Source organism: Aedes albopictus, chromosome 3, assembly GCF_035046485.1.
Source record: "Aedes albopictus strain Foshan chromosome 3, AalbF5, whole genome shotgun sequence".
Classification (NCBI taxonomy): domain Eukaryota; kingdom Metazoa; phylum Arthropoda; class Insecta; order Diptera; family Culicidae; genus Aedes; species Aedes albopictus.
The window spans coordinates 254,845,232-254,858,530 of NC_085138.1; the positions used below are offsets into that span (position 1 = coordinate 254,845,232).

Genomic DNA, 13,299 nt, shown 5'->3' on the forward strand with positions numbered 1-13,299 from the left:
CGGACCGTAATGTAGACGGTCCAACAATACCATATACTGTTCGAATTGTATCTCGAATGGGTGGTTAAGCACATCTTATGGTTATCTTTTAAGAGGGATGCCAGTAACAACCCTTCAAAAGTTGGTGTTCGCCACCGACGGGCGTGCGAAGCATATAAGATTCATTTTTATATCAATGGATCAATGAAGCGAACTTTTCTTTCGTTCGCCGCATGTAAACAAAGGCGCCATCGTATATGGACATTAACATTGTGACAGCACTGGAGTTATGTCAAAAACACATGGCTACGATGGCGCTATTTTTTTCTTTTCATAGCGGCCGTTTTAGTCATTTTAGTGGTCTATTATTACGAGCTCAGGTTGGACCATCTGCCAAATCCCGATCTGGCAGATGACAATTACAAATAAAACAACATGAATACAATTTTAGTCGTTTATTCATTTTAATGAATTCCGTTTTTCAAACATTACTCCTAAATAAGTTAGGACAGGCGTTAAAATTAGGGATCTTCTAAATATATACAGTGTAAAATACTGTCAAAAACTCTGATGCATTTTCAACACTTCTAGATCACTGTGTAAGGCCCTGCATACGGTTCATGAAATCATTCGTTTCGTTTCAAAAATAAAATCGCACAGCTATATCAATCCTCTACGAAGCGACGACCGCTTCGTCAGGAGTATCTTAATGTAAGATGGCATAACAACGGCTCTATCGACGCGGAGCTAACCTACTCTATCTCGCTTCTTATCCTAGCCCTACTCGGTATGTCCATCGCTGGTGTACATTTTAACGATTTCCTCGATACTGACATACGAACCGGAAACCAGTGCGAATAGCGAAAACGCCCCGAAGATAACGTTCTTAATCAGAATCCACTTGAACGTCCCGAGTTCGTTTGGCCACAGGAAGACGGTTTCCACGACGCACGGCACCAGCAGGCCCAAGCTGGAGAAGAACACTGCACCGACCAGCCCGATGAAGGGTTCCAGATTGGGGACGGCCAACGCAATGCCTCCCATCAGGATCATGATTCCAGTGCGGATGGCGATCTGCGAGAAGTTGTGCTTGTCTTTCGGAATTTTGTCGTGGATCTTCCTCCACAGGATGTCCATCGGGACGTAGAACTGCAAACCGAAGGTGAACAGGATCGCTGCAGCGATCAACAGTTGAGCGATCTTCGCCAAGCTGTGGGTAAAAGAAGAAAGACGTTAGTTTTGAGTTTGAAGGTTTGCTCAGTTAAAACCTACATGTCTTCAGTTGGTAGGTTCAGAGTAACACTTCCGGCCGAAAGTTCTCCATATCGTACATATCCAAAGAACCCAATGACGGCGTATAGAGTGATGACGGTACCCATAGCGGTGTTCAGAACTCCGGGACATCCGAGGAAATGCTGTGGCTTAGCCATTGAATTCTCAACGGGCATGACGACACCAATGCCTTCCATGGCAAAGATGACAGTACTGCAAGAGTAAATTTAAACATTTAGATCTGTCGAACCTGACCAAAGGTCTAAAGCATGTACCTGAAGAATAGCGGGAGCGTAGCAAACGAGGAAAAGTTTGGTTTATCGTCGAACACCAACGGGTCCTTGAAGATGTAGTATAAAGTAATGCCGAAGGTTACCACGATAAACAGGTTCGCTAGCGCCGAGAATGGGACCAGGTACTTGAGCGTGCGAATTTGGCCGATCACCAGGATGGGGATCATCGTCAGCAGGATGTAGATGCGGACGTTCCAGTCCAGATCGGCGGCCGCGTTGATGACCTTCTCCAGTGAACTTCCGATGAACACGATGTACACGCAACCGGCACTGAAGTAGGTCGCCATGAGGCCGTAGTCCACGAAGAGTCTGCAAAAAAGAGGGCATTCGTGTTGGATGTATTCTGAATAATATGAATTGCAATTATAAGATTAAAGAAGGGGTAATTACTTAGTTTCTCCATATATAATATAATAAAAAGGTAAAATTACATAAACTTGTAATGTATTCGGAAAGATTTGGCATAAGGTCACTTGGCATAAAGACATTTGGCATAACGGTTATTTGGCATAATGGACACTCTTGGACAAATGTCTTTATGTCAAGTGACCTTATGCTAAACGGCCTTATACCAAATGACTTTATGCCAAATGTCCCGCTCCCCAAAATCAAATGTTGAAAAATGGTTTTCACATTTATCTGAATTTTTGCTGAACTTTTCCGAATATTGTTTAGGCTCATCCATCTGTTCAACTCTTAAATACCTATGAGACCCTGCTGTTTAAAACCCCTGAAATCCCTTCGAAACCCTGTGGAACTCCTTGAAACTACAGCCACTATTATAGATCTATAATAGATTCCACATGCTTGTGAAACTGTTGCTGCGTATGAAATCTATAGCCTTTAGTTCCCCTTCCAGTTGTCTTTAATTGTCCTTGCTTCCCATAAATGCCCTGAAACCTTCCTCTGTAAACGTACAACCTCCTTTACCCCCTCCTTGATCGCCTTGAAACTTCCTTAGTGTCTATCGTAATGATTCCCTAAACCCCCTGAAACAGTATTTGCCGTCTTTCAAAAACATCATGAAAACCCTTTCAGCTCCTCTTAAGGACAGACTTGTTAGAATCCCAAAATGGCCGCCACAATGGCTGACTTTGGCACCTACTCACGATTTCGAGGGCACAAATCTCTTCGTAAACAAAACCAGCACACCTGATCTTCTTATTTTGAGCTTATTCCGAATGAGCAAGAACAGAATAATGAAATACACTGTTGTGTGAAGCTTGCTTCTTGAGATTTGTGCGTTTAAAGTTCTGATGCACTATTGAAGCGGGATTTCAAGACGTTTGTCCTTAACCCGTAAACAGCCGGAACGATCTTCTTTTGGTAGAAATGCAATATTTTCTTAGTTTTAAAACATTTCACCCTGGACTTTTTTACAGTCAAGTGGAATAGTTGTGCTGAGAAATGCATGGTACCTCCTTCCTTTGCACCCTCCTCCCTTTTGCTGGTAGCCGAAAATACGTGGCTTTTTTGTTTTTTTTTCTATAAATTTTACATGTTTTTGCTCAAATTTCATCGTTATGCTAATCATCAATAGTTTTCACTGATCCTTGACATGCTAATGTATTATTACCCATCATAGTCTGTTGAATTTTTAAAACTTGGGATCAAAACTTAAGTTTTGATCCCAAAGCTATTCTAAGGCCTCCAAAGTACTCCGAAGTTTGTGTCACAAATCCATCATTCTAAACCAAATTTTATACACAATAAGGCTGACACAAATTTCAATTTTCTCTCATGTCACCGCCCCCTCGGAAAATTTTAGTCGGAATTCAACATTTTAAGGGGGGAAACAAATAAAATGTTCAAGAAATTAAAAAATAAGGCGTAATTAGAGTTCCTCAGAAAATTTCTTAATAAATCCGATGAGTTTACCGATTTTGCCTAATTGTTTGGATATTTCTCCATCGAATACATTTATTATTTATTATCCTCCCCCTTGACGATTCAACAAGCACTGTGACAAAAGAAGAAAACGAGATTTGTTCCGGCCTAAATGATCACAGAATATAGTCTACGGTACTGAAAAAGCCTCAGAAAATTCATGGTACATGAATTGGGTGATCTAGGTCATCCAAACTACTCTGGAATTCATTTTCTTAAGATCTACAACATCTACCAACATTTGTGTTCACTCTGTTCTAGATATTTACTCACATTGATGTCCATTAGACCTCGCAATGCTACAAGCAACTCGATATTGTGGTAGTTGTGGGCATTCCGTGAAATGCAAATGGCCTCCAATACCCTTTGAAGTTTGGTTTACAATATCTGCATACTGTATCATGCTTAAATTGTTTAAAAAATATTCGTGGAATATAGTATATACTGCTGATGGAACCTCAGTGCACAACTTTAATGTTTTTGGTGCATTCATGGGATATTCCAGGTTTTCCTAACTATCAAAGTTGTACAGACTCTACTCTTGTTTCTCTTCACTCTATCGGCATAATTCTTTCACGATTGTATCTGTTGCAACTCATAATATTACGAGTATTTCTATGTAGTGTATCTAGACTAGACAAGTTATGGCAAATAGTATTGCCTTAAACAATAATTGATTATTCTATAGCATATTGACATTCTATTTATTTCCTATAAATTATTGTTCAAGGCAATACTTTTTTCCACAACTGGTCTAGATATATGTACTACAAACTTTTTTTTTATGAGACCCCTTTTGACCCTCTTTAAACTACGTGAGACACCCTTTTGCTTCCCTTGAGCCTTCCTGAAACTGACTTTGCGTCACTTTTCCCATTTCTTTTGAACCCCATGTAAACCCTCTTAAGGGTATTCCATACTGTGTTGACGGCCGCATTACGAATAGCATACCTGATGGTCAATATACGTTGAAGTGTTTATATTTATATTCATGGCCAGTCATTGTTAAGAGTGTATAGAAGGGAGAAGACTGTAAACAAGCTAGCGGTGTGGTGTGAATATTAAATAAAAGTAAACCGTTAATTGCTCTTTATTTAAGTGTCTATTACTGTAGTCTCTTGAAACATTAACCGAGTCCTCACACATACTACCATACCTATCATATAAAATGCCTACGAGTTATGCAATACAGCGAACTGTGACTCATTATCTTCAGAGTAATAAACACACTAATCTATCACCTTACGCCTAGCATCCACGCACCAATGTGTGAACCCATTGCCAATCATATTCCACCAACACTCCGACATCCATATGACAGAGGTTCCCAAACTTTTTGCTATCGCGGCGCCCTTTGACATTTCCAAAAATGTCGCGGCGCACCAAAGCTTTTAACAAAAGTCCTTTTTTTTATTTTGGGCAACTTTCACTTTACAGCAAGACAAAATCACAAACACTTCTCTAATATCCTGTTTTCAGAATTCAATATTTGGAAAACTAACTATTTTTTAAAATTAATTTCCCAAAGATAGTTTAAATATTTGTAAGATTTCAAAAATCATTTTGATTTCATCATAGAAGTTTTAAAAATAAGAAGAAACTCAAATGTAAAGGTAAAACAAGCTGCTGAATTTCAACAATTCAGCTAAAAATTCTAAAGCGATTGCAATAGTTAAAAACATCTTATTGAATGAAATTGACTACACAGAACTTGACCAAAGCTTCAACTTTTTGCGGAAATTGCAAAGCAACACTTTTATTTATTTTGGAAAATTTCGGCAAACTGGGACACATTAAGAGATTGTAAAGACCTGGTGGGCTTTGATTGAACCAATTTTCATAAATTTCAACTTATCCCTTTTTGCCTGGATTGGCCATATATAATCCTATTGATGAAACCGAGCATAACAAACTTATTCGAGTTCCTCGCTAAACTGCGGCAGTACTGATGAAACAGTCCGGTTCAAGATGGTCAATGCTAGCTCTTCACACTACCAGATCGACAAATCTGCATGCCGCTAAGCTGTTCTGAAGACCTTGTAATTATTCTGAAAAGAACGTAAGGTACACCGGGGCAAGTTGAAACGGGTGGGGCAAGATGAAATGCGAAGTTTTCAAATAGATATCAATAGAATTTGGAAATTTATCCTTCGCCAAAAGTTTGTTTGAATCAAAAACTTTATGATATGGCATTCAAACTGCTAACCTTTATTAGATAACATCATGTTAACCCGCTGTTTCATCTTACCCCACCCGTTCAACTTGCCCCGGTGTACCTTAAATAATGTTCTTGAATTTGAAAACTTTGGACAAGTTATAGTAAAATCAAAAGCTAAGCTGAAGTTTAAGAATTCCAAAATAATTTCAAATACATGCTTAAAATTTTAAGATGTGGTTTCAATTGATATGTTTAAAAAGGATATCAGAAATCCTATGGAACAATCGAAGAGTCAGGAAAGATTAAAAAAAAAAGTAAGTGACACTAGTTTTACAAAAAAAAAAAATAATAAAGGTGTTCCGCAATACAAATAAAGAGTTTGTTTATTTTTTCGTCACAAAAGTCAAAATCCTGCGGCGCACCTGGGGAAGGTTCGCGGCGCACCAGGGCGCCGCGGCGCACAGTTTGGGAAGCACTGCCATATGAATTTGTGCAGACGTAGAGGTATATTCGGTCTGCTGTGGATACAAACGATTGCAACCATCATATCCTTCCCCTTCTCTACATTGACCAGCAATCTGACGTAGCAGGCGCCATTATCGCCTAAAATAGAAGATCACCAACACTCACACACTGAAGATGCCTGATTTAGTCTCCGGCAGGTATCTCGTTGGTTCCTTGTGTTAGTGTAGCTGGTCTGGCGATACTGGAGTAGCATCCATGGGCGGTCAATCAAGCTCAAGCTAAAGCTCGGTGGAAGAGCCATGCACACCGAAAAACAGTGTGTCACACAAGTATAGGAAACAAAATAAGCACTCACTATCTTAATTAAATTCTCCCGGTAACATGTGCTACAATATCAACATCATTCACTCGGCATGTAAACATTGGCAGAAAATCCCTCGGTTTTCAGCGAGAAACAACGTCAATGTCAATCCAGCAAAGTTTGTCTGGCTGGAGCTAGTCAGTCAGTCGGTGTCAATCGCCAATCTCATAGTGATTGACTTCGATCGGTATCTTGACCTAACTTCGTTCAACCCTGTGTTTGTAATTTAAGTTGCAAACGAGACTGAATCATTCTTTAAATAATACACGCACGTGCAATTGCGTTTTATCGGTTTTATCGATGTGTGTCTATCTCATCTGATCCAAAAGTGCATTTGGGAAATTTTTGTGATCGAACCATTATGTTTTACTACAAACTTGAATTCCATCCGGAGACATAAGATAACAAATTCTGGCATAAGGGGAAACACGACACTTCTCATAGCCAGTGGTGGAAAGCATCATGCGCTTGACGTGTTTTTTGGTTCGCATCAAACACAATCTTTGCTCACGCGCTCGCGAACCCAGAAAGAGAGAACGGTTCACGATTTCCCGGATCGACGAACCAACACAAAACAAATGTCGAACGAGCAGAATCGCAGTTGGTTCGCCAGAAGGATCACAATGTAGAGCACTTGGTTTGTTGCCATTTTTTGTACACTTAAAGGTAATTAGTTGGGTGTTTTTTGATTATACTGGTCAGGTACCATTCCAATACATAATATCGACGAAAAATATTACCAAAATTTGATTTCTGTACAGAAATATCGGCCGCGAACCTCTAAAATAAAAAAGCATCGCGCTTGCAAAAGATGCGATGCACTCGTTGGCGTTCGTGTCGTACGATCGTGTGCCACAGACGTACGAACACCATCGCACAGCAAAGGTTTGCGATGCGATGGCATTTTTTTGTAGCGCGTAAGCACAGGTTCGCGATCAATTTCCACCACTGCTCATAGCAGGGCTGTCTGAGCGAATGCTGATATTTTTACACACGCGTCGCCGGAACAAGCGAACATGGTCTGAGAGATATGGGACACTAATTACGTACGTGTTCGGTATTGGATTTTTTTCTTTTGCCAAAATAGGTAGATACATGAGATGATTGGCACATTTTGGCATTGCCAATTACATTACAAAACCTAGGGGAAGTCGTGATGGTTACTAGTTGAATTGATAGAATGGGGCACGTTCGGTGTAGTACTAGATTTGTAGTAATGAGCTGAATTTTTGTATGGTGAGAAGGTCAATTCTCCGTTTCTGCAATAAAATGGTGCAAAAAGCGTGGGTATTATGATTCCTTGCCTGAATTGATGCTGTTTGAGCAAAACTTTGGATAACTATGTTGTTTATGTTGCAAGAAATAGAAAAAACAACAACACTGTTACCCAAAGTTTTGCTCAAACAGCATAAAATTAGGCAAGGAATCATAATACCCACACTTTTTGCGCCATTTCATTGCAGAAACTGAGAATTGACCTTCTCACCATACTAAAATTCAGCTCATTACTACAAATCTAGTACTTCACCAATCTGTCCTATTGGGTTTTTTAATTTAGAAAAAAATAATGATTTTATATTTTTAAACGAGAGAGCACCTTTATTTTGATACCTAAAATCAATTTAAAAGATTTTTTTTCAAATCACCTTTTGACAGCTGGGTAACTGTTTGACAGCTCCGCCCAGTACAAAATGCGACGAGGGGTGATTCAACAAATCGCTCCCATACAAATTTCGAACTGATTTTAAAATAGGTTCCCGGGCACCGAAATTCATGAAAATTTGGATTTCGGCTCAGTTTGGCATGCAGATTCAGAATATGGAATTATCTCAACACCGTTAAAGAAGCCAATGGGGTTTTAAATTTTGAAAAATGTGTCGATTTTTTTTATGTTGAGCCACTATGATTTTTTTTCAGATTTTCAGAACTTTATTTTGGCACCTAAAATCAATTTCAAAGAGATTTTTAGAAATCACCTTATGACAGCTGGGCAACTGTTTGACAGCTCCGCCCAGTACAAACTGCGACGAGGGGTGATTCGACAAATCGCTCCCATACAAATTTCAATTTGGGTTTTAAATAGGTTCCCGGGCTCCAAAATTCATGAAAATTTGGATTTCGGCTCAGTTTGGCATGCAGATTCAGAATATGGAATTATCTCAACACCGTTAAAGAAGCCAATGGGGTTTTAAATTTTGAAAAATGTGTCGATTTTTTTTATGTTGAGCCACTATGATTTTTTTCATATTTTTAGAACTTTATTTGGCACCTAAAATCAATTTCAAAGAGATTTTTAGAAATCACCTTATGACAGCTGGGCAACTGTTTGACAGCTCCGCCCAGTACAAACTGCGACGAGGGGTGTTTCGACAAATCGCTCTTATACAAACTCCAATTTGGGTTTTAAATAGGTTCCCGGGCTCCAAAATTCATGAAAATTTGGATTTCGGCTCAGTTTGACATGCAGATTCAGAATATCTAATTATCTCAACACCGTTAAAGAAACCAAATACTAACTAAAAGTTCCACATACAGGACTAAAAATCATAATATCTACGCTTTTTGCACTATTTCATTGTCACGCTTTTTGTATGAGACCTCTGAATATTTTGTATTATGTTGTCACAAACTGCCGAACTACCCGTCCCCCTCAAAGCGTGATGTAATTTATGGGCGTTCCTTTATTGGCAAAAAACTGTCGTAAAATAAGCGTATCGACCATGTTTTTATTTAAAGGAAAACCTACCTGATTTTGCCGAATAATTTACAAACGAGTAGAGAAATCGCAATAGGAAGCAATCAGTGAAGTACTAGATTGAAAGTAGTGAGCTGGATTTTTGTATGGTGAGACGATCAATTCTCCGTTTCTGCAATGAAATGGTGCAAACAGCTTGGGTTATATGATTTCTTGCCTAATTTGATGCTGTTTGAGCAAAAGTTTGGGTAACTGTGTTGTTGTATTATTTATTTCTTGCAACTTCAAAAACATAGTTACCCAAAGTTTTGCTCAAACAGCATCAAATTAGGCAAGAAATCATATAACCCACGCTGTTTGCAGCATTTCTTTGCAGAAACGGAGAATTGATCATCTCACCATACAAAAATCCAGCTCACTACTTTCAATCTAGTACTTCACTGATTGCTTCCTATAGGGCACGATCGATGAAGTACTAGATTTGTAGTAATGAGCTGAATTTTCGTATGGTGAGAAGGCGAGTTCTCCGTATCTGCTACACTGAAATACGGCTTGCAGTAATGACCACCATAAAAATGTTTTCAAATTTACCATGGCAAAACGTGATCATCGACCAACAAACGCTTCTTGTGTTTTTATTTCCTCCCATTTCAACCGGTTCGATAGCCTAGCGGTAGCGTGCGAGCATGGTGATCTCAAGATTCTTGGTTCGAATCCGGTTGCCAACCGAAACTTTTTTTAATTGTAAATCGGGTCCATGGTAAAATTTAATACATTAATTTGTTGAAATGAAACGAAATTCAGTCTGCACAAATTTAGAGGCGTTGTGTATTTAAATTAACTATCAGAATAGTAATTTCAACCGCAAGCCTCAGTGTAGGATGGGTGGGTATTATTATTCCTTTTCTAATTTGATGCTGTTTTAGCAAAATTTTGGAAAACTGAGTAGAACCGACAAGAAATGGAGAAAACAACAACACAGTTTTCCAATTTATTGCTCAAACAGCATCAAATTAGACAAGGAATCAGAATACCCATGCTTTTTACAAGATTTCCTTGCAGAAATGGAGAGCTTACCATCTCACCATACACAAATTCAGCTCATCACTACAAATCTAGTACTTCACCGATCGTATCATATATGATATATAGGACACAATCGGTGAAGTACTAGGTTTGTAGTAATGAGCTGATTTTTTGTTTGGTAAATTCTCCATTCCTGCATTTGAATGGTTGAAAAATAACGTGGGTTTTATGATTCCTTGTCTGATTTGATGATGTTTGAGCAAAACTTTAGGTAACTGTGTTGTTGAACAAATAAGAAATAATAAAAACAACAACACAGTTACCCAAAGGTTTGCTCAAACTTCATCAAGTTAGGCAAGGGATCATAATACCCACGCTTTTTGAATCATTTAATTGCAGAAATAAATAATTTACCTTTTCACCATACAAAAATTCACCTCCTTACTACAAATCTAGTACTTCACCGATTGTGTCCCTTACGATACGATCGGTGAAGTGCAAATTTTATAATAATGAGCTAAATTTTTGTATGTTGATAAATTCTCCGTTTCCAGGGGAATGGCTCTTTCTTTTGCTATCCAGAAATATCCACATTCATCCGTTGATATCCGTCGATAATCGCTGCTAACCGAGCAGCGGTTAGATGTGATTCACCACGGATAGCAGCGGATAAATGCGGATTTTTTCGGTTAGAAAGAGAGGTCTCATTCTCCCTAGTGTTTCTGCAATAAAATGGTTCAAGCGTGGTGGATACTGGATACATAATATGATTTCTTGCCTAATTTGATGCTGATTCTGCAAAACTTTGGCTAACTGTGTTTATTTATTTTCCATTTCTTGCCTATACTACAACACGAGTTACCCAAAGTTTTGCTCAAACAGAATCAAATTAGGGAAGAAATCATAATAACCAGTATCCACGCTGTTTGCACCGTTTCATTGCAGATACAGATAATTGATCATCTCACCATACACAAATTCAGCTCATTACTTTCAATCTAGTACTTCACTGATTGCCTCCTATTCTAAACACATGATCGGACCATGGGGTCCTTATAAGGAAAGAGTATCGGTTTCATTAGAATAAGGTATTTTTTCTACGAAAACACTTGACTATTTTTTGAACTTCCATAGAATTTTTGAGAACTCTAAAAAATTCTACTTTGGAAAATTTTACGAAAAAAAGATCGTAACTCAAGGCAAGTGGTTCCTTCAAATGAAAAAAAAAACAATCTAAAAATCGGTATAAAAATTTCTAAAAAACATTTGAGGGACCACTTCGCCTTGAGTTACGATCTTTTTTTGGCCAAATTTTCCAAAGTAGAGCCCCAGACAACCAGTAATCGTATAAGATGTTGCTTAAGTTCACCGACTGGAGCGGGAATCTAACCCACACCCCGAGGCTTAGGCAACGTCCAAACGATTGACGCTGATAATCGCACGACCACGAAGCCCACAATTCATGTGTTAACTATGTTGTTTTATCCATTTCTTGCATCTTTAAGAACACAGGAATCTAAAATTTTGCTCAAACATTTTCAAATTTGGCAAGGAATCATAATACATATGCTAATGTCAGTAAGGTTTCAAAGTATTCAAAGGTGTTTCTGGACCGTTTCACTGGTTTCCAGATAGGTTTCAGGGGATTTCAGGGGCATTTGGGAGGTTGCAAGCGGAATTCATGGGGGTTTCATGAATGTTTTAGGAATTTTCATGTGTATTCAAAAGGTTATTAGTGACGTACCGTTGGTTGGGGTGTCATTGAGCCAAAATTACCTAGTCAATCACTTTGTAGGTCGTAACAACAATATTTTAGCTCTAAATCAATGTTGAATTCGGTAGAACGATTAATTTTTATATTACTAAGGATTGTTCAAAGTATACATGCTTCAACTTCAATGTTGACAATGTTTAGATAATATGCGATTCTCATTCGAACCTTAAGCTATGAATGAGAATCGCATATTATCTAAAACTGAAAAAGTACTTTTCTCCAGAATGACGAAAAAGCGGACAAAACCGACACGATTGTCATAATTCACTAAATAAACAATAGGACATTCTTATTTTTTTCGATATGTGGATCATTTTGAGAAAAATTGCTTTTTTAGTTCTGGAACATTTGCCATTCTCAAATGAGCCTTAATTGAAATTGGCCCAATTTCACTCCTTCTAGGGGGTGACATTGGACCAAAAACTAAAAAAATCGAGCAAAACAGTTCAATGTGAGAAAATATTGCTTGCAAATCAAAAATATTGAATATATAGATACCTGCACACAGCCCATCAGTACGATGCAGGGTCATTAGGCCGAATGATCATTAGGCCGAATTGTCTTCAGGATGAATTGCAATTCAGAAAGAAACTGGAAACGGATCTGTTGTTTTATATCTTTTCAACAATTATTGCCAAAAACTATTTTAACAATTAAACTAGAAAGAATAGCCTTTGTTTAAAAGAGGAAAAATTTATGATTGAAATATCAGCAATTTCAGCGCCAAAAACTATTTTGGCAATTTTACTAGAAAGAACGGCCTATGTTTAAAAGAAGGAAAAAATCATGCTGAGGTTGGGAATTGAGTTCAAGTTTTGGTCGATCCTGGAACTTTTCGTAAAGGAAATTTCCTTGACTTCCTTGGTTATAGTTTGTCTTCGTGCCTGCCATACGATATACACATACAACATGGCCATTGGCAGCGGAAGCTCTTAGCTTGTAATCTTCTTCAGTGTCAGTTAACGACTGTGGTCAACTGACACTGAGGAAGATTACAAGGGGTCAGACGCGCCAACTTGGTCAAATTATTGGGGGGGTGGACAAAGCCAGTTTTTTTTTCTGATTTTTTGTATGAGAAAATCGAAAAATCGTCAAATATTGGGAGGGGGAGCAAAACCATGCTTGCCCCCTCCAAAGTTGGCGCCTATGCAAGGGGTAGTCGAAATACGCGTATCTGTCAAAGGATAAGCAAAATAGGGCGGAATTAAAAGGTACAAAACGGATTACACTCATTCATATTACTTTTCAAAACAACTACAAACAACACATAGAAAACAGCAGTTCATTACATGCTCGGTGTTTAGCTGTTTTCTACTGGGCATTTTAAAACATCGATATTGTACAGTATGCTTAACCATAAAATTCACATCACGTTTTCTAAATCAAAAA

The 13,299-nt window shown here is 38.3% G+C and overlaps 1 protein-coding gene across 1 annotated transcript in view; it reads right to left on the reverse strand.

The window, feature by feature from the left end:
* Positions 1 to 419: 419 nt before the first annotated feature.
* LOC109424429 (proton-coupled amino acid transporter-like protein pathetic) overlaps positions 420 to 13,299 on the reverse strand; it is a 48,345-nt gene continuing 35,465 nt past the window's right edge. The window contains exons 6-8 of the mRNA XM_019699533.3: positions 1,527 to 1,853; positions 1,252 to 1,464; positions 420 to 1,189 (exon numbers count right to left, since the gene is read on the reverse strand). Of these exons, the coding sequence (XP_019555078.3) occupies positions 760 to 1,189; positions 1,252 to 1,464; positions 1,527 to 1,853 (970 nt within the window). The 3' untranslated portion in view covers positions 420 to 759. The remainder of the gene's footprint in view (positions 1,190 to 1,251; positions 1,465 to 1,526; positions 1,854 to 13,299) is intronic.